Source organism: Aphis gossypii, chromosome 2 (assembly GCF_020184175.1).
Source record: "Aphis gossypii isolate Hap1 chromosome 2, ASM2018417v2, whole genome shotgun sequence".
In the NCBI taxonomy this organism is placed as follows: Eukaryota; Metazoa; Arthropoda; class Insecta; order Hemiptera; family Aphididae; genus Aphis; species Aphis gossypii.
The window spans coordinates 19,448,534-19,472,703 of NC_065531.1; the positions used below are offsets into that span (position 1 = coordinate 19,448,534).

The 24,170-nt window shown below is 27.4% G+C and overlaps 1 protein-coding gene across 1 annotated transcript in view; it reads left to right on the top strand.

The window, feature by feature from the left end:
• LOC114129578 (RNA-binding protein Nova-2-like) overlaps positions 1–16,599 on the top strand; it is a 55,803-nt gene extending 39,204 nt beyond the window's left edge. Inside the window, exons 3-7 of the mRNA XM_027994365.2 lie at positions 5,752–5,903; positions 6,073–6,226; positions 7,628–7,792; positions 8,205–8,376; positions 12,387–16,599. Of these exons, the coding sequence (XP_027850166.2) occupies positions 5,752–5,903; positions 6,073–6,226; positions 7,628–7,792; positions 8,205–8,376; positions 12,387–13,002 (1,259 nt within the window). The 3' untranslated portion in view covers positions 13,003–16,599. The remainder of the gene's footprint in view (positions 1–5,751; positions 5,904–6,072; positions 6,227–7,627; positions 7,793–8,204; positions 8,377–12,386) is intronic.
• Positions 16,600–24,170: the final 7,571 nt, after the last annotated feature.

Here is a 24,170-nt window from a genome sequence, read left to right on the forward strand (position 1 = left end):
ATCGTTTAAATAGTTTTCTTGTATGAATAGGTACTTATAAAATCATCGATTTCTTTTCCTAATAACTCGTTTGAATTTCTTAAAGATATATAATTATTGTAGATTTTAAATTAATTTTGATGAACATCTGTCGTTGTTTAGACTGAAAAAACAAATGCACATAATTCTACCACTAATGTTAAATCACACTTTTATGTATAATAGGTATATTATGTACAATTGTACAATATAAATGCTAATTTTTTTTAAGAGGTTTTCTTCTTTGGATGTTAATCGACACGAAATAAATATATTTTCAAGCTATAAATAGCGTTAGTCATCCGCCGAGCGTGATTTTTTATATATGATTGCGACATGGTAAATATACAATTTCGTGTTCTTATAGTTGTTCTAGCAAAACACAAGTTCCATTAAGGTGATCTGTGTTTGATTCTGTAGTATCAAAATAAAACGATTGTACATTTTTATTCAGACACCAATCTACAAGCGTTTGGTGTATTGCGTAAGCTTGATCACTTCCAATTCTAGTATTTTATGGCTGTTCACGTAGCTGTTGTTCGAAGTCATCAATAGAGTCGCTGATAGGAAGCCTATCAACTAAGTCTTTTCCCGCTAAAGTAAGAGAAAGTTTTTCGCCCCATTGTATAATGACAGCCTCTTTTTTTGTCAAGTTGTGGCGTATTTTTTTATTCGCTTTTTACAATATTCCATTCGAATGCTTCGAATTGTGTATATATAATATACATGTATACATTTTTAATATTTTTCTTTTTATTTGAACTTCTTCGACCACTAGTATGCATTCTACGTGTGCAAATCAAAAACAGACATTTTGTTATTTGTGTGTTCTCAAAGTTAGATAAATACACATAATTTTAGATTGCAAATACATTATGCTTCATGTTCATTTACTATAAATAAACATATCATATTATTATGTATATATATATAGAGAGAGAGACCTAACCGACGCTTTGTAAGAATTTTCGTAGAATAATGTTGGGGGTTGTTATGTTTTTTTTTGTTCGTTTCACGTTCAACTATGAGAATAATAGAGACTACATAGGTTAATGCTGTACATTGTACATATATATATTTCATATAAAAGGGACTGTCTCTATTCAAAGACACGTCTTGGGTGTTCAGCGTTAGCAACTGCCTTCACATGTTTCTATGACGATTTCAAATGGTCCGTTAAATCTTGTACTGCCAAATTATTAATATATTGCAGTAGTTATCTTTACGTAATATTTTAGAATAGAAAAATATTAAATATTAATTTGTATAATGTATTTATATGTACGCATATATATGGATAAACATATTATGTTTAAATACATTTGTCATTGTCCTTTGAATTTTTGAATAAGAGGAGTTTACAGGCCGAGCACGACCTGTGAGCTGTAGTTTTGACTTTGGAGACCCCTGGTGTAGAGCAGTATACAGCGTTCATAACTTAAAGTTAGACGATTTACCAAATATTGAAAATATTCATACATTTTTATTGAGTTTACAATTATATATTATATTATAATTTATTTATATGTAAAATATTCTTATATTATATAATGTACCTATTTTACTTATACGGTTATATAACTACGGGCTGCAGAATATTAACAATTTGGGCGTATAAAGATTAAATATGAAATCGTTATAGAAACGGAGATCGGAATTGCAATCTCTGCGATCTGCGAAGGCAGATGCTAACGCTGACCACCTAGTGTCTATGTATATATATATTAATATTTAATATTCTTATATCAAAAAAACTTAATAATGTATCTGCGAGTAATAATATAATAAAGAAGAATTAAATTTTAAAACTAATGCTAATAGTTATTTATAACTTATAAGTTATTTTTATTTTTTATAAATTATGCAACACAGCTTAACATTTATATTTTATCTTTCTGAACTTAAGTTTCGAATCATTATTTTGACAAATCAGCATTTTTAACTTTAATTTTTGAAATTTGTTGCAAGTTTGAAACTTTGAAACTTAAAATACATTTTATTTACAAGGAAAAGTTTTTTAATTGTGTTTTGTTGAGTTTGCACTATATAAACGTGTATTTTTGTTCTTATTATTTAAATACATACTATCTTTTATAAATATCAGTACTTATAAGTTGATTGTTTTTTGTAAGAGTATGTAAATTATATTCTAGAATAAAATAGATCGAAATCGTTGATAAAGTTATTGACACTTGACACGATTATTAATATACCAATATAATACATTTTTATATTATATTGTAAAGTAGAATTTTCACGAGAACAATAATATATTAATCCATTCTTCTTGCAATATCTGATATTCGTATTGTTCAGTTAAACAGTGTTATCATGTGGAAACAATATTATAAAATCCATTATTCGATGGATAAAATAAAAAAAAAACCCTTCAAGTAGACTTCACATAATGGGAGTTACAATGTTACATATTATACAGTACGAGTCATTTAATTCAGCATTTTTTTTTTTTGTAAAATAAACATATTTTTTAAAATGTGTTAGGTTTGTTGGCATTGTTGTTTTGTTGTATGTAAAGTGTGTATATACTTCACATTATTTTATAAATATAAAAATTCCAAGTAGTTTTAACTATTTCTAGTATGTCAAAATGGTAAAGTATAATAAGAACCATTGTGTTTAAGCTAAACTCTATACAGTTGTTTTAAAATAATCAATCATGAGTTTTACTAATTTATTGTAATTAACTTAATAATCTTAAGCTACACATATTGTTATAAATTACACTTTAGTTTATCAAAATTATATTAAACATAGTTTAAGAAATTAGTATTAAATTTTAGTTGATTAAATTGAAATGTAAAATAAAATGTTTTATCAAGACAAGTATAAAAGGTATAGAAAAATTGTAATATTACCGTGGCCAAATATTAAGACATTCAATTTGATTCACTTATATATTGCGCAAATATTAGTATTATCAAGGTGGATTAATATAAATCCACCTCGAGTATTAAATAAATAAAAATTAAATTTTAAATTAAAAAAAAAATATATATATATATATATATATGGCATTAATAATAATCATTATTTGAAAAAAAAATAATTCTTGACAAAACGAGTATTTTTTTTTCCAATATCTGTATTAAGTTTATTTGTTTGTAATTTTATAATTTTAACACATCTTCAAAATTTAAAGTTTGATCTGTGAGCAGTTTTCAGTACCTAAGTCAAATATCCTAAGTTTAACTTTTAAAATATTTGTATGTATTGCTTAAACTGCTTTAAGTATTTTATGAAAGTAAAAATATTATTGTACAGCCAGTAATTGGATCCTCGTTTACAGAATCATTAAAAACTTTTATTTTATAAGAATACCTACCATGCAGTTTTAAAAAATAATAATAATCTTTTAAATTCGTTAAATTCTAGCTAATTACTATTCAGTATCATCATAGATATTTTCTTTTGTTAAATGTCTGCAATAATCATTTTTAACAATATGTACTAGGAATATTATAAAATAAATACATTTTAATTCTTTTAATTCTAAATTTTAACAACCGTAAAGTAACAGTAAAAAAATTAATGGAATCTTTTTAAGATTTTATAGGCTATATTTAAATTTTGATGTATGTAATAGCGATACCTAACTATATTACATCAACTATAGATTTTATTTATGGAAATTAAACCTAGATTTTACTCAAGTTATGTTTCCCCGTTTTTTGCTGTATTTTTTTTTTTAATTATTAATTTAAGTTAAAAAAATCGCATACTCTTATATATAATAAGTTTAAAGTAAATCATTATAGTTTATATTGTGGACATGTTAAATTTAAATCCATCAATAAACCATTGTATATGAAATACAATTCTGAGTAGAAACGATGAATTAACTTCTAGGATATTTTTTTCTATTAGTTATATAATTGAACTCATTTTTACCAATATCGCATATACATTATTATAAAATGATTTAATTATGTTTATTATACATATTTATATAAATATAATTATAATATAGTTTAAAACTATTATAAATATTTTAAAAACTATTCATTATCAATAGAAAATAATAATATACGTTATAGTGTAAAGTTTCAATTCCTGAATTAATATTTTTTAAACAACAAAAATAACATGAATAACTAAAAATTTGATGATAAGTTTGCGTTTTACGTTTAATTATTAACATTTTTAACTTCAAATGTTCTGAAAAAATGTGTTGATGTATTTTTGTGCCTAATTTTAGATTTCTGCAATATAACTTATGAGGAAACTTATATTACTTTTTCAAGTCTGAGCTATTAAAATTGAATATTTTATTAGTTTTTAAATACAAAAAGTTTTAATTTTGTTATGATTTGAACTCTAAACGTTAAAAAAAACTATTACACAATGTATTGTGCATTTTTTTTTAATAGCTGTAAAAAATTTATAAAAAACGTTTTGTAATATTTTATAACTCTTTGACTCACTCACTAACAATAATTATATCGCACACAAATTAAAAAAAAAAACTAAAAAAATTAAATAAATATTTTATATTCAATTTTTTAATAACGACAAAAATCAAAACAAATCAAAAATTGGTTTTAAGTAAATACGTATTCCCTTATTTTTTCCTATGACCCTCTCCTACCATTGGCTCGCCAAAAAATTAGATCAATCGCGGAACCCGAAACTACCTTCAAAGTTGATGATTGAAGCATTTTTACTGCTCTAAAAGGGACTGACAGATACACACTCACAAACAATAATAAAAAAACATATCGTTGTAAAACCAATATATCATCACTCTGTTCAAAATCTAAAAATAACGATAAAACGGTAACATTGATGGCACAACAATGGAACGGTTTTATGAATGTTATGATTTATCATTGCTTTTAAATTTAAAAGAAAAGTTATACAATACGTAAACTTGCGCCGAGGTTATCGAGTCAATACACTATAAGCACTGTCTCGTTCGTGTTTTTTTTTTTTTATGTATCACGATTAACCTAATTTCACGTGTAATATTTCTCTAAATATGAATTTTAAACGAATTATCCATACGATAAATAATGGATATTGCGAATCTACTGTTTTTAAGGAGTTCGATACAGGCAATTTTATAAACGCCCGAGCGTGTACGACTAAATGGTCATCATTACTGTGTGTTTTATTTTACCGTACCAGTAGGTACAGTAATAGGGCACGCAACTAATATCGATACCCGGTCGCAATCACGCGTTATTTTACCGCTGAATAGACCCAATTTAATTCCGTAACAGTATCGATCGTACATTTAGGAATAGGAATTTATTTATTCCGTTAGAAATCCATCCGAAAATTCCTTCAGAGAACGACTCCGGTTTCTTTTTTATTCATATTTATATTTTTATGATTTAGTTCAATCGGTTGTTACATTTCGCAGACTTTTGAAATAAAGCGTATACCCTAGTGGCTAGTGGTATATATTTTATGTTTTATTGTAAAAAAATTGTCGAAAGTGGTGGTTAAAGCTGTTTCGGATAAGGCATGGTTAGGAATTCAAATATGTTTTCGAAACATTTTTCGCATCGCAGTCGTCATATAGATGTGACTGGAACGAAAAAAGGTCATAGCTCTATAAGCTTTAGTCGGAAAAAAAACTGTCCGTTTGTAATCCTCTTATTATGTTAATAATGCAATTTATAAAATATGTTCAATTTTTTTTTTGTTTTATTCTTAAGATCATGTAAAAAGACAATTGAATTAAAGTAACAATTGATTTAACAATTCTAGGCACGACCGAAAGAGTTTGCATAATATCTGGATCAAGTTCTGAACATATAATGGCAGCACTTACATTTATTATGGAACGAATCCGGGAAAAACCAGATGCGTCAAATAGGGTTCAAAATTCTGGTGATGCAATTGCAGATCGTGAGAAACAGGTATTATACAGTATATTGTATAGTTATATTGAATTCGACGACAATAATAATAAATAATAAACGAATAAACGTACCGAGCGTACATATTTTATTGTATGTCAAAATAATATTACGTAGGACTCAAAATGGATTCTTAAAAATATAATTAAATTATCTGTACACATTAAAGGTGAAAATCTTGATACCCAATTCGACAGCGGGTATGATTATTGGTAAAGCCGGAGCGTACATCAAACAGTTGAAAGAAGACAGCGGGTGTTTTGTGCAGATATCGCAAAAAGCGAAAGACACTACACTCCAAGAACGGTGCATTACCGTGTCAGGTATAATATCATTTAATGTTTTATATAATTAATGTTTTGCTCATTTTATTCATATCACTGGTACAAGTCTCATATATAATAATATATTATATTGTCAGTGTTGTAAAGAACACTTTGAAAATGTACCTATTCAAAACACTTTACTCAAATACATTTTTGTTTCAAAGTATTTAAAATAATTAAGTATTAAGTACTTAAGTATTTGGTTAGTGTGTATTAAAATAGTTTTCAAATATAAAGTATAAAAACAAAATGTATAATTTAAATTTATATTATGAGGTATCACGTTATTATTTTACACTTTGTTAAGATTATTTGTAAAAAGTATTCATTCGTCAATCGTCATTCATGCAACAACAATATGCATAAAACTTATATTTTTTTTTTAAGTATTATCCAACTAATAATTCTATGAAATTACATATTTTGTCATTTTGACAATAAAAACAACGATCGTATTAAGTCATCATATTATTATAATTTATTATGTTCAATTAAAATCACGATTCACGGAATTATTACAGGAAAAATATTTATATAAAAAATGACCTAAGTGATTAATAGGGTTCGGATTTAAAAGCATATGCTTCTTTTTTTTATATGAGATAGAAATCTAATTTTTATACATACAATTTTGTTTCACGTCATTCTGATTCCAAATAATCCAATTTGTTTTTGTTTTTTTTTTCAATTATTCCATCTATGGATTTTTATATGTTTATTATGCTATTATAATAAAAAATAATAATTAATAAGAAATGTAAAAACCCAGAATGCGGACTAAATGGTTATATTAGATTATTATTGTTTTCGTTATCGTTATCGGCTTCATGATTAAATTTATTAAATGTATAGATTATCGATTTACATATAGCCTGCAGTAAGGTCAGTACGCTTATAACATCGATATCGACCATTTCAAAATTTAAGATTTAGTGTTGTAATTTGAAACCTCTTTGTATGAAGTATGCACCGATCACTTCAGTTGATGTAGAGAGTTCGTTTTCTATGTATAAAAATATTCTTTTAGACAATAGTCAGTTTCATTACTGAAAATCTATAGAAAGATATAAAATAGTTAATTTTTTTTTTAATTTAAATTAATTTTTCAATTTTTTTATTCATGTTTCAACTAGTTCATGTTGGTCATCCTTTTCTTAAAAATAAATATACTTTATAATCCGAGCTCTAGTGATTAAAATTCCCTATTAATATGTCAAAAATAGAATTTAAATACACAATAGTAAAATGAATTTAAAAAATATTTAAACTTGTAAAATTCTATTAGTATGTAACGTTTTTTCTTTAAAGTTAAAACACCTTAAAATACAATAATAATATATTTACTCTTGGTGAATTTTTCTTTTCTTATTTACAAAACTGTTTATTTTTTCAATATAGGTAACACGGAAGGGAACAAAAAAGTGTGTTTATGCATACTAAACAAAATAATCGAAGATCCGTTGAGCGCGTCCTGTCCGAATTTAAGTTATGCCGACGTCAATGGTCCAGTGGCGAATTTCAATCCCACGGGATCACCGTACGCTTTGGCTACCACTAATTGCTGTAAGTATTATTACAATATTATGATTATTTATTATATACTTAATTTAATTATTGCATTATTGGTGTATACTATGATTGCATTGGGAATAACGTATGCAATGGCGTACTAAGTTTACTTTGGTTGGGAGGGGGAGAAAATCTGCGGTGATAAACCTAATAAATCGTCTAAAATGCAATTAAGTTCAAAAAAAAAATTTTTTGATTTTTTTTTTTTTTTTTTGTCACAATTACTTATTTGGAATAGTAATAGAGATGTTTCTATGCACTTTTAATTGAACAAGACTTTTGAAAATAATATTCCACGGGGAAATCAGATCTCCTCCTCTTACATCATACGCCCATGCATAGCAGTTTTTCCATACCCTATAATAGCAGTCATATAGGCTAACTGTATGTTCGTTGTATGTTTCAGCCAACAACCAGACTAGCTACAACTTAAATGCCACGTCGTTATCCGCACAGGATGTCAGTAATGGGATATTCACGAACAAATTCTTAGACAACGTAAAGCCGTTATTGAGGTCCAGTGGATATCCTGAATCCGCAGTCAATGAAATAGCCATCGCCTTTTTGACGTTAGCCAAGTAAGTCTAAACATTATTAATAAAATTTAATTACCTTCCTACGCGTTTTTATTACCTACATGTGCACTTACTCTTGTATCTAAATGAAACGCATTACGAATTTTTAAAACGCTAAGAATGTTTTCCATAGAATGTCATTTATTTATTCTGCTACATTAATTTTTTTAGAAAAAATCACTGTAATAAAAAGACATTTTTTTTTTTTTTTACAAAAACGTTATACTATTATTTATACATTATATTGTAGCCTGTAGTACGTTTATTTAAAAAAAAAAATATAGTTTTTTTTTTTAGTAAAATATTAAATTAAATTTTGAGAAAATATAGTAAACCATACACCTACACTTTACATAAATATGTAATTTGTTTTAGCTAAGTAGTTTAGTTATTAATTTTATTAACAGAAATTTACGTTGTTTCTATTATAATATAGTGTCACACCTGATAATTGGTCTCTAATATTCATAAAGTAATTTATAACAATTATAGCGATTTATTACTTTTAAATTATTGAATTATGATCTCGGCTTAAAGATAGGTTAATCTACCGTGTTTTAATTAGATATTTTAATTAAATTGTTAAATGAATTATATTTACTTGTAATTTGATAATTGAATTAAGGTACTAGTAGGTATATAATTATTTTAAATGTTTTTCTATCAATGATAAAATGCGATATTCCTCATTGTATAACATCATTATTTATGCACTTCAATTTAATAAAAATATTAGCATAAATAGGTATTTACGGTATTCAGTATTTTTTATTGTGAGCTTGAATAAAAAGATTTTCAGTTCAGGTTTGTCACATTTGAATTTTTCAAAGAAACCTTTGTGGAATCAACCGCAAAACATTACATTTAACATGAATACTCTCAAATAATAATTATTATTTATAACGACATAGATTTAAAATACTTCCTGTTTTGGTCAATAGTATTTTTCGATTTTGACAAAAAAAAATATATTTAAAAAATTATTTTAAATATTATTCACAACCCCTATCCTTACGATACATAAACAGTTGATATATAACTTATGTCTTATGCAATAAGAAAATTGAATGTTTCAAACCAAAACTTCAAAAATAATATTTTGTTAAAATAAATCTTGACTACCTTGAACAATTATTATTTCAAAATAATTAAATGTATCAAATATTTAGCATGTGAAAAAATAAAATTATAAAATGCAATTAACGATATGAAAACTATATTGTATGATAAGTTGTACCTAGGTATTGAATTAAAACTCATTTATATTACCTTATGTTTAATAGGTTTATTTTTAAATAAATGAATACTACTGACACATTAGATAGAAAGTGACTTATAACTAAAGGTTCCCAAACTGTTAAACAAATAAAAAGTTTGGAAACCTCTGACTTATACGGTTAAGTCATGTTAAATATAATTATAAAATTTTCTAGGCTTGACTAAAAATATATATGAAGTTAGTTAAACTAATATTTACTTGTTTTATTGTATTAGATAATTATTATTAGTCCTGTTGTATTATAATATATATCCATATACATTATATACTTTTTAAGAAAAACGAAGCATATTCATTCACAAGGGGTTTTTGTGATTGTTAAAATGAATAGAATTACATTTCGTACCATTCACAATAAATAACTCATTTTCATTTCAAAAGTCAGAGTAGTTAGAATACAATGGGTTTCAATTGTATACTTGTAATTTTGTAAAGTAGAACGACCATTGTTTTATTGCCAAATGTCAAGTCACTTTATTATTTTTTGTTTATGTTTTTTTTAACAATCTTTATACAATATTTCAACAGTTAAAAATGAATTGTATAGATAAGTTTAATTCAAAAAAATATTTTAATTTATAAGAAATTCAAATTGGATTTTGTTAATATTATATATAAAAAAAATTACTTTATATGATTATATATTACACAAATCATTGATGACTGATGAGTAAATTACATAAAAAATATTATTACGTAATAATTTATAAAAAAAAAAAACCATGACAAAATTACGCATGGCGTGTGTTGATGTTTTTGAAAAAATCTCGACGATCTACCATTTATAATGCAGTCAGTTTCATTTGCCGTCTAAAATTAGACGGGAAGGCAACTTCTCGAAAGTTACGACGTATGTGACACGTAAACTTCGTTGAACGACGCAGTTTACTTTATGATGTAAAAAGTAGTACACATAATATATGATATATAGGTATTTAGTGATTATCTATTAATGCGCAGAGGGTGTCTTTTCTACTATAAAGTGTTGCGAAAATAAATTAAATTATGCATTTGTTTATAAATGAAAAATAATAATTCAAACACTTAAATGACAAATAATATGTGCTGAATTCAAACAACGGATCCAGTATTCCATTGTAACTCGAATTCTCTCATGTGGAATGCACTTATACCCACATGTGTGTAAAATATATTGGAGCGTTGAGTTTTCTAAAAAATTATCTCAAATTCCAAACAACGGGTAGAGAACCTGATTACGTATACGATTTACCTCTTCGAAAACACGTTTATATTATATTAGGAATCCCTATTTAAAAGGAATCTTTTAAACGCGAGACAACTGCGTAAGAAATAGCTTCAAGGATTGTAAAATATAATTTAATAAAATTATTATACAGCTTATAAAATAACATGATCACATTGAATGTTATGAGTCAGCATAAAAAAAAACTTATAGCTTTAATAGTTAAATTAATTTAATAATTTAGATTTAATTATCAATCTCATATAGTTCTATTGATTATGCATAAACATTAAACGTAATCATTCAAATAATTATCTAATAAAAAATAATAATTTAACTTGAACATGTGAAATAGTTATATATTGCTCATAAAATTACATAATTATAAATTATTTATATTTGATTAATTATAACTTATAAACTATCATAAAATTCGTACAATTTGGCAATATCTCCCAAAATAAAACTAATTCAACGTACAAAGTCGATGCCATAGAGATAAGCACCGTATACGCAATCGTATTTCTACTCGAAATGGCACAATAGTAACATTAACTGAATTTGTGTAAATTTGTCAGGATACAGCGGTAGACCGACATCCGGAGTCGAATTGATTATTTGATTTCTATCAAAAAGATTTACGACATATTTACTCTTATTACAACAGCCCTAATCATTATCATAGACACTTTGAGTCTTTAAATGGCGGTCCACGGACAAACTTAATGTAGCCAACAAACAAGTCATTTATTTTTTTTACGACATTGTAAATTGTATTAATTTTATTTTTTATACGAATTTACGTGTACATTCTAATGGAACGCGAAAACTTCCTGAATTCCAAATATGGACCCGCATAAATATTAATTGGCGATCCCTGTACTTTACCGTAATATTTTATATAAATACAAATTATAGGTTATATTATATGGGTACAGTATCAATCGTTTAATACGCCATCGGTTAGCACGTTAAATAATTTTACGAAAAAATCAAAATATATACAAAATATCAAGTCCCAGCTGGATTTCCTACGTTTTTTGTCTATCGGTTAATGCGTACAAACTGCGCTCGGTCATCTGATATCGTCTATTATGTGCTATATATAGTGAAACTTCCATAAAACCAACTTCCATTTAACAAATTTTCTATTTAACGAATTCATCTTACGAATTTTTTTTGTTCCCCATCAGACTTCGTTAAATATAGACGTTTCACTGTAAATTTATTACAATACAAACATATTGTAGGTACCTAATTCGTGTAGAGTTATTGTTATGTATACCCACACTGTAGAAGGTGCAGGTAAACATTATGAGAATATTTTTTAATATTTTCTAAAATACTATGCACACGTGAACTTTTGCAAAAAAATTATTCATTACTATGATTTTTTTTTTTTTTGATACTTCACCTGATATATATATTTACACATTCTAAGCATTTTCTCTTTTCGTTTTCGTATTCAATAGGTACCTACCCTACTCGACCCTTATTAAACCCGCCACTTTTTTTCTATATCGCCTACAGGCACAACGTACTCAGCCCGAACAGCATAATCGGACTGATCAACCAGACCAGCATCCTGCAGCCGGCGCCGTCGGTGCCGCACCACAACGGCACCGGGCTCCTGAGCACGGTGACCAACGACCTGTTCGACCTGGGCCTGGCCGGCGGAGCGATATCCATCAACGCGATCCTGTCGCAAAACGCGGCCAGCCCGACGCTGTCCAACGCCAACTCTTACGGGCTGGGCGTGGCGGCCGCCGCGGCCGCCGCTGCCGCAGCCGCGTCCACGCCCAAGGCGATCGGGCCGACGACGAACGCGGCGGCCGCGGCTGCAGCGGCCGCCGCCGCGGCCCTGTACGAGATGACCGCCGACGACCAGCAGTCCGTGGTCAAGCGGGAGATGGACGTGCCCGAGTCGATCGTGGGCGCCATCATCGGCCCCGGCGGCCGGTCACTGGTCGAAATCCAGCAGATGAGCGGCGTCACCATTCACATATCCAAGAAGGGCGTGTACGCGCCGGGCACCACCAACCGGAAGGTGACCATATGCGGTTCGGCCAGCGGCATAGCGATGGCCAATTACCTGATGCAGCAGAGGATCGTCGACGAGGAGACCAAGCGGGCCCGCGCGTTCTGATGTGCCACATCGTGACGCGCCGACCACCGCGTCTGTTTCATACCATTATTATATACATATAATAGTCTAAGTATTACAATAACTCGCCTTCTACGTAATTTTCATAAATTCATATTATTATTCATGTTATTATTATTATTATTATTATTTGTATTTGTACTGTTGCTTATTCCTCGACGACCCATCAAACACTACCCCTCATCCACCTTAACCCCCTAACTCAAATATCATCCCCCCCCTCAACGTATGTGCGCGCGTGTGTACATTACAATATAATATAATATTAAAATAATACTACGGGTGGACGACGATTTTTTTGTTTTTTTTTTAAGTTTTGTGGGCGAGTTCTTTTTTTTCTGTCTTTATTATTGTTTTTTTTTTTCAAATTTTGAACGCTGACAGTCTGATAATCGTGCGGACTTAGAAATCGGCGTCGGAAATCACTTACCACAGTCACATTATAAAATTTATTCGTATATAGATTTATTATTTTATTATATATATATATATTGTATTCATTGTTCATATTGTGTGCCTTACGAAAAAATTATATCCCATCATATTATACACTAAGCCTATAACATTATAATATTATACAACGACCGTCGAACGTTTTGTGGTTTTTCCTCATAGTAATTTATACATAAAAAAAAAAAAATTAAATTGTTGAGGTCTGTTTGTTTCATTAGCCGCAATCACCATATATATATTATTATAAAAACAGTATACTATACCAGATAAATTAATTGATTAGGTAGGTACACCATTTGATTGTTATTATTATTATTATTATTAGAATGTGTTATGTGGTTTTTCATAGGGGCTGTATAGCTCTCGTTTAATGTTGAATACGCCAGCAGATTTAATAAGTGGACCAAGAACGGATAAGAGTTAACATGTATGTTTTTCTATTCGCTGAATTTAATATACGTTTTCACTGTAGGAAACGTTATGCGTGGGTGAGAAAACGTTTTGGAATTCGAAACGTAATAAGTTATATTTTATGGTTTCAATTTCCGTATATATTCGAACAGCTCCTAGTATTTTATTGACATTGTAAATATTACACAAATTTATTTTATTTTTGAAATATTGTTCAGTCCCGCCCCGTTCAACAAAACCATTTCTGTACGATATCTGATCGTACATGTCATCGTACGCCAGTAAATGTTATTATATTCATAAATGAATCTTATTTTAGAGTTTAACCCGTTGCAGCAGTAGACAGTTGTTCAACTTTTCATCTTGTCGAGTTCGCAACGTGCGTTTAAGGCTGAGACAATAATACAACAATATACGGACTAATGAGCACAACAAATCATGTATAGTTTTACACTCATCCGACATGCATACATTCTCTACGGATAATTATTTTAGCCATGCCTACCTCTTCGTCCCTTCGAAAACTTATGCGCGGAAAGAAGAGGACTTGCGTAAGTGATATACGTTTTTTTTTTTTTGAACAGGGTATATATAATATTCACGGGACGGCTCAAGTCATTCATTACATGGGTCATATTAATATATATATATATATATATATATAATCACTTCGATGAGAGGGGCTCCCCCGTAAACTAATCAGTAATAAACTTATTCCATGTAGGTAATGTATATATAGTATATAATGTAAGAATTAAACGCGAAGAACCCCTAGTGAATTTACATATTTTATTTATTGTTTTCGTTTCATTACATATAATATTATAAATAAGTCGTAACCGAACTCAAATCATATTCAGCTTATTGGAGGAAAAATAAATAATATTTTTATTGTTTGAAAGTAATTATTTGCTCAACAGATCCCAACAAGGCGTATAGGTAATTACCGTAAACCACAATTTTATTCTATTCGTCATATCCGTTGTCCAAAAACGGCTATATAATGTCTTTTCTTTTCTTTTTTTTTTTTACGGAATAATGTGATGTAATAGTTTTGTTTTAAAATTGGTGTAAAATGCATTGGTGCTTTTTCAATATTATTTGTACATATATTATACATAATATATATTTCATACGTATAGGGTGGTAGAACTGTTTAATAAATCTACAATTTTATTTCAGCATGCATTGCATATAATATACTATATAGTATATTATAATATTAGGTACATAAATAATATTATGATAATTTGCAAAAAACAACTTATTAATTTTGTTTTTACTCTAGTAGATAATTTTCAATTATGGTGACAAAATATTATGATCTGTGGTTTTAATCTCGTTACACACTATAATATACTATTTTTGGATAACTGAATAGTCATACTACATTACATTTTAATCAGTTCGTTTACGTGTACGTATTTATAGAACTTTTCATAAACCTTTAGTCTAAAATCCGTCCTGAAATAAACGTTATTTAATGGTCAATAACTATTCTATCATCATTCATTTTTTATTTTTTTATTTAATGGACTATACCTAACTAGTATAAATTATCATCGGGTAACGGATTTGCCGTCGTCCAAAATAAAACAAATAAAATAATATTGGTTATTAATTCGATCTCAGTGACACTAAAAATATGACTTTTCGATCTGAGTATCAAATTTCAAAATAAAGTAAAATTGTTTGATGTACCCTTTTTTAGAAGTAAATGTTGAAAATAATTAAAATTTAACGTATATCTAAGTATTTATGTGGCCTCGTTAATTACATACTTCCATGTATTAAGGTTAGTGATATTAACAAAGAATAGCGTTTGTTGTTAAACTCAGGATTATGAGTTTTAATTTAATATATTATTGGGGACTGTAGTAAAATAGAAAGTTATGATTAGTCTTTATTTATGTTTATAATAAAATCCACATGATGAGTTCAAATACAGGATAATATTTTCGAAATAGTATATAATGTATAAAATAAATTTATGAACATAGTTTGAATGTATAATGTCTATTGAAATGTATTTTCGTAGAAGTGTTTTAATGTTAAAAATACTTAAAATATAATAATAACAAAATCAGTAACTTGAAATTTAAAATATAAATATAATAATAAAAAAAATAGTATGTTTTGGCTTTGTCATAACACAGTATTTCGGCAATCAAAGACAACCTACCAAAAACAGATTTAAATTATTTTACCGTTAAACGAACATATCACACATTAAATAAATAATAATATATAATATTGTATATTATGTGAATGTATACACATGACGATGCACATGGGTATACGTGATAGTGATATACTTTACCATTTTCACAACCTTGTGATTTTTTTTTCTTATACTTTATTGTTTATTTATACATGCCATTCATTAATCATTATATTATCATTCCATAACTCATTTTCACACGTTTAAAACAAAGAAAATGTGATATTTAAATTTAATGAACTATATAATTGTATTGTATACATTGTTTATCCTATATATATTATATATATGTAGGCTATAAGTAGCTGCTAAAAAATTCAAAGCTAAAACACTCCTACATAAAAACGACATTAAGATCTTTACTCATTATAATTTAAGGTGTAACTTTATAATTGTTTTATTTATCTTTTAAGTTTTTATTAAAGGGAAATTATTATGTCCAAGATTTATGGAATTGGTACAGAAATAAAAATGCATTATGTTGTTACGGTAAATATTGTATTTATTTATTAACATTATTTTCCACCAACGTCCTATATTGATATCCATTGTTTAATACGCAAGCTGAAATATTAATTAAAAAAAAAAAATAATAATAACTTCTTCTGTGTAGAAATTAATAATTTCCATGCAGAGAGTTAGTATACTTTATCCTGTGTTCATCATTACATGAATTATGAACGATTTCCATCTCTGAATTACGTAAGTACCTATCTATGTATATAGACTATTTATTAAAACGAATTAACTTTAGAGATAATGATGGGTTTTAGTATGAAATATACATTATGAAAAAACAACATTTTCATCTAATTAAAAACCATTTGGGTGATGTATCGTTTTTAATAAGAGATAACTACTAAAAATACAAAATCTCTTAGTGCTATAAAAACTTATATATATATACGTGTCTGATATGCTCACATATTAACAAAAACTTGTTTTAGTAATTTTGAGTTTTTTGATTTTAATTGAACCCGATAGTGTTCATTATGGTCTTTGCAGGTTGAATTACGAAGTACTACACTGCAAACTTCAGACCGCTGTTATAGTGAGGACCTGATTTGGAGTATTGAGTATTGGCCCACATGCTTAGTTATTAAATGAAAAGAAGTAAAAATTTTTATACTGATCGAATCTTATGGTAAATCATACACACTTACAAAACTTTGATATTAGTTTCTACATCATTTTTCTACGTGACGAAAATAATTTCTGGTCACTACAGTAAATAAAAATACATATCATTATTTTAGTACTATTGGGAGTTGTACGTAATGCACAATCGTTATTGTTTTACAACATTTCAGTGGTATCCTGGGACTTGTAAACGTATTTGCTTTGCGTGAAACCTAATGTGATTTCGTCGAACACTCCTCCCCTTTCTATTGATTATCGTGATGTATATTTAATGTATTATTAAAAATAATAATAATACAAAAATAGAAAAATAAAAAAAAACTGTTTTTACTCAAAACGTTCAAATATTTATTACGAACACAACACCATTTTCTCTAAGTACCTTAAACATTCGATATAATACGAGTTGAACACTCGCCGATTACCGTTGTACAATGTACAAGTATGCACCCATATATTGGTACTTGCTTGAGTAGTATTGTAATGTTTTGATGACATTGTTGCTTATCGAAAAACATAATTTTATAGTATTACCTGTATCTCGAGTGTGTGTAAAAAAAAAAATACGGTCGCTGTGGTATAATATATACTTAACTATTGTAACCTAACCCGCGGTGACCCGTAAGCTTGCAAACGCATTTGCCGACGACGAAAAATACTTCGATATGGGGTGGGCATAATAATATGTTTTAACCTACGCGAAACGGTCCAACAACTGAGTGCACCGCTTTTGAATGGAGGCACGTCATGACCCATCTCCGTATAACGTTTTCACTGAATCGTGTGAACCACCACTATTGATTTTTAGAATTACAAAAAAAAAATAAAATAATAAAATAAAATACGTTTGAATCACGTAATATGCACAGTACGACGTTTAGACTATTGCAATATATAAATGACAAACGAATAAAAATATAAAGTATCGAATTTTTATATAACTATCCAATATATTATTCGTTTACCAAAACTACTGTGTTGAGTACAGATAAAATATAAATATTCCTGAAAGTGGTATTGACTATTAAAAATATTTGCTCGTGCGTGCACAGTGCACGCACGTGCGCTTGTGTGTGTATAGGGGATAATTAGGAACTTTCGTATGGGTGATTTTTACCAGCTGTATATGTAGATATTTCACGAGGGAACTTGAATTCACCCATAATAATTGTCCCCTATACTCACGCACGCACGAGCGAATGATTTCGGGTGAATGTAATATGTATATTATGAGTTGCATTCAGGTAAATACATCAACCACAAAAACTTGAGATTCTGCACGAAAAAAATGCATACACCCGTACCCAAGTTTCTACAAGAAAATGACAACATGTCGTTATTAAAACAAAATATTTCCTTGTCAGTATATTCAGATTTAGCGTTGACGACTCAAAATATATATAGCCTACGAGTTTAAGATTTATGTTTTTTTTGTGTTGCATTAAAACGTCTATGATTCAAATTTTAACAATCGACGAGTATAGAATTAGACAAAATTGATTTTCTACAACATTTAGTAACATATAGGTACCTATATCCGATTATAGTATACCGCTTACCTAATAAAATTAGTAATTACTATAGGGACCTAACTAAAATACTATATAGGCGGTATAGATTAATAGATTATATTGTAGGTCAACGTTTTCAATCTTTTTTCATTCACATAACCATTGACTTCTCACCACTGCTCTACTTTCCTCTAAAGTTTGGGGGTGTCTGCCATCTATAATGTTATATTATACTCATTATAGTATTATAAACTTATGAAAAACGGTTTTTTTGTATCAACAATATTATTAAATATTTTACAAATAGCAAACCATTTCAAATAGAAATTTTCAATTTCGTTTTTTCGGCTATTATGTACATATTTTTGTGTACTCGCTTTTACCTTTTCAAGTCGTAATACAATAGTTAATGTTTATCATTTAATTATACATTGTATTATATATCACTTGTATGTACAGAAAGTAAAACATTTAATTTTATCTTTACGTTAGAACTTGAGTATAAACTATATGTGTTTATTTTTGGTTGTATAGGAATACGGGGTATACCTTATATATAGGACATTTTTCTCATTCTTGTTGAAACTTACGTTTACTTACTATGTTTCGTTTGTGAACTCATCAAACTCCATAATTATGGTAAGAGTTTGTGCGTATTTATCACATCCGAGTAGATTTAGTAATTCGTTTGTGCCCATAATAATTAAGTAACAAACAAATTTCTTCCGCCGAAATAGGTCAGGTACTATGGAGTAGTTACCTAATGCAAGATAAACATATTCTTAATTCTTATACTAATTATAATATGTGCTCAATGGACATACATTATTCATAGTAAGTCATATTATAATATTATTGTTATTATAGTTAATGTTATTGGTAGGTAGGTACGTATTAAACGTATCTGTATCGATTAATATTTATAGTTTAGGTGGTACTCAAGTATTATTACACTATTATAATGTATGTCTATTATTTTATGAGTTCTTGCAATTTAAATTGATTTTTATTAACAATTTGGTATTGTATATATTTCACAAAACCACTCGTTACATTATTATTATAAACAACACCACAATCCATAATAGAATTATGCGAGTATACTCGCATTAACATAATAAGTATAATAATACATAGGTATTTGAAATTTTAAACATTGAAAAATAATTCGTTTTAAGCAGGTATGTGTAGTACTTATAGGTGGTACAACCATGAAAGGCTTGAATATAAACAAAAAATGCTTTTGATGTACGTTAATGACTTTAAAACCAAATAATAACAACTACTCTGGACATGCAAGTATAGGTAAGGTATAGTTGGTTATACTGTTTTGACTAATGACTTATCATTCCAGAAAAAGTTTCCATTTCAACCTTTTAAATTGCATGTAGGTTTCTACTATAAATCATTCTTCTCAGTATTTATTAAAAAAAAAAAAAAAATGGTAGGTTACCAAAAAAGTTATACTATTGTATACCTTTATACTTGATATTATAGTGTTTTACATAAATACATGATACATATTACATAATGCAATATCTTGTATAATATAATACGGTAGTATATATATTATATTTTATAGTGGTACCTACCTATATTATGAATAACTTCAACAAACATAGGTAAGTAAATATAATTGACACATTTGTTTTTTATTAACTCTAATGTGTGTAATATAAGTGGCATGCATGTCTTTAATCGATGTAACAATTTCAGGAATAGCTACTTAGGTATGTATTAAAGCTATAATTTATTATTTATTATAACACTATAAATTAGTAATAACTAATACATAAATTCACATTATCATATAAATAACTGTTTACAATTATTCTGATATTGAACTTAATGTTTATTTATTTTTATAAGAAACTAAAGATCAACAATTGGTTTTTGAAATATTTTTTATTATTGTTATTGTGGAGAAAAAAGGTTAATTTAATCAATTAGAAAGAACAATAACTACTAATATTAAGTAATTATATATACTTTTTGGTTTTTATCCAATTTAGCCATTTAAATTTATAAAACTTTATTTTTACTTAAATTTTATTTTGAATGAAATAAATAAAAAAAACAAAACATTAACAAAAAAAAAACATAAGAGAGTTTAATTAAATGCTTATTCTTGAAATTTACTATGGAAGGCATCGTAAAAAGAAAATTAATTTCCTTAAAATATTCAAATTAAATCGATGTTGTTCAGCAATTATAGAATGTTGAGCATTTGAGACTGCGAAAGTTTAAGGAATACTGAACAATTTACAGTTGTAATATTATACTTGTAAAAACTTTCAAATGTTTTTTTTTGGATTATTTATCAAAAAAAAATTCTATATCTAATTACATTTATAACTTTGTGTTTAAGATGTCAATATATAATTTACTTAATCTTGGAAATTAAGACAACAATTATTATTATAATTTAAAACTTATTATTATATATATATTGCAAAAATATTTTAAATGAATTAACGTGGAATATTATTAAATACCAATGCGGGTAATCCTCTCACTCAAGTAAATTCATATTATAAATTAAAATACTAGTAAATTATTATTAATTATTAAAATAAATCTAACTAAATGTAAATTGTCTTTATAGATGAACAGATTGCATAATAAAAAACGTAGATTATTAACATGCACGTATGAATTATGGTGACACATAGTGAATATTTAAAAAAATATATTTATTTTGCTAATATAAATATTGGATACTGCCGAGAACATCGGTCATCGACAATGATTTACATATTATAGTTAAGTATTTTAAATTTTAATCTAAGATATTTATAAAGTTTAAAATTTGTTGGTGCATCCACGAAAAATTATTTCTATTCATTTATGACAGTTAAAATGCAAAATTTTTTTTTTGTATTAACCACAATTACTAAAACTATTATTATTTTTTTATTTATTTACCTTGTTATTAAATTTACTTTTATGTGAAAAATGAATTAAAGAAATTAAGCGCTTCTATTGTTTCAGAAAAATATACGGCGATAATGTACTTCTCGAGATTCGAGAACACCAAAATTAGAAACGTTCTATTTGAAAATCCAGGAGTATATCTTCCGTAATTACAAAGGGTTATAGGCGCGTGCTAGTCGAGTGGTGTCGATCATCGAACAAAGAAGAAATAGATTGCAAGTCTTAAATCTATTTAAAAAAAAACAAACCAAAACACGCATAGGTATCTCGTATTGTCTTATTATCGTATACGTTTTATCTAAGGACGTATGGTGTAAAATGCTGAACGCTGGGATAAAGTAATCGTCTGTAACAGAAAATAGAGAGAATAGAAACAGTTAAGTTCGAATAGAGAATTGGAACACTGTGCGTGTGCGGACAATAAAAGAAGAATATATAAGCGTATAGGTATGAGGGAGTAAATACGCGTTTGCTAATATAACACATGGGGTCGAACACATTTTCACTAATAATATATATTTTCGTCTGCTGTAAGCAAAACAATTTACATATGACATCGCAAACCCAACCACAATGTACAAGATTCCTCTTTATTCAAATTCATAATGCCAACGTGTTTGAATTATGCAATATAATATTTAATCTTCTCGTTTGTTTACTGATGGCACATAAAAGGTCAATGGCGAATATGTTATATATGACAATTTATTCATTCAAAAATACATTTATAATATTTTCAATATTCAAGTTAGTAGTTAGTTTTCATTAAAACATTAAACAATAATAAGTTAATTCCAAATATAAAACACAATACACTATATTCAGCTTTAGAGAATATATTTTTCATTAAATAATAAATCCGCTTCATCTTGAATCAATAAAATGTTGAATAAAAGATTTTATTTTTACATTTGTAGTACAACTGTTCAAAAAAATATTCAAATTTAACAATTATAATTTTAGATTTTTACAAAAATTCTAATTATTTAAACAAAAGTAACGAAGTGAATAACCACGAGAAAAATTATTGTATTTGTCGAACATCGTATTTTTATTTACAGACTCTAACCTAAAGTATAATTTTAATATTTAAATACTCTTATTAATTCAATTTGCAGTCACTACATTATCACTAATAGTTAATATTAATTATGTGAATGTGTAATACACAATGTTTAATCATTATAATAGGAATTGTTTAATTACTTATATTATACAGTCAATTATTATGATGTAATTATTATACGTATGTTATTATATGATTGAAACATTTACGACTAATATTATTGTTTTATTTTTATCATAAGTATAAATAATTAATTTAAACAAGATTAATATCAATTGTTGTATTAATGAGTTTAGGCGTATGAATAATATTGAATAAAATAAACATTTTTCAATAATCGAGTATTCGAGTATTCTAATACAATTTACAATTTAAATATAAAATGGTTAAATGAGTCAAACCGGCATCTACTCAATAATTAATTGAACAGTAAATAAAAATTAATGGGAAAATGTATTGATTTTACTCATAAAATTTACAACAACCATAATAATACACACACACACACACATATATATATATACAAGTAATCGTAACATGTTCGATACAATGTTGTTTTGTTAAGCTCCGAAATAATGATGTTTATAGACTTACAGTTCCGAAAAATATTGCAAGCTGTCAAACTTTACAGTTAATATGTTCACACATCACACGTGCACAGTGTTATTTCATCATGGAACTCTGTATCCAATGTGTGGTAGTGTATCCGTATAGGTACGGTTTTCGAATTTAATATTAATGTGCAAAACGTTGTTACAACACAAACTTTAAAATATCAATACAGTTTTACACATGTGTGCATAGTATAATATTATGATACACATTTATAATTTATACAATTATCATAATATACATTTAAGTATACTTTTTTAACGAACTTAAAAGAGTTTCGACGACAGACAAAGGTTATTACTTTTAAGTTAAGGTACAATGGTAAAAAGTTTTTACGATTGCACAGTGGTTAAATAAATGCTGTTTGAGTCTTGAATTTTGAATATTATTAAATGTTGTAACATTTAATCGATAAATATTTAATAAATATATATATATATATGTACAGTAAGTACAGCTATCCTATTATTACTTATACTTATAACTTAGTTTGTTAAATTTGATTATACAGGTTAGCTTTTCTCAGGAATTTGATCATACTTGAGACGTTAATATTGTTAACTGTGTTGGAGCCTAATGGTTCGATCACGTTAGACGGAATTGATAGCATTCTGTTGTTATGTGTTATACTGTTAGATTAACACCACGAGATGTACACAGGAATTGGGAATAATTAATAAATTCATCACTGGCCATTGGGAACTTGTGTTTTGTTTTAGTTTAAACGCAAGCGTAATACGATAGTTGTGACGTCTGTTTTTGAAGTCGGCATCAAAAATAAGATCAAAAATAATTATAATAA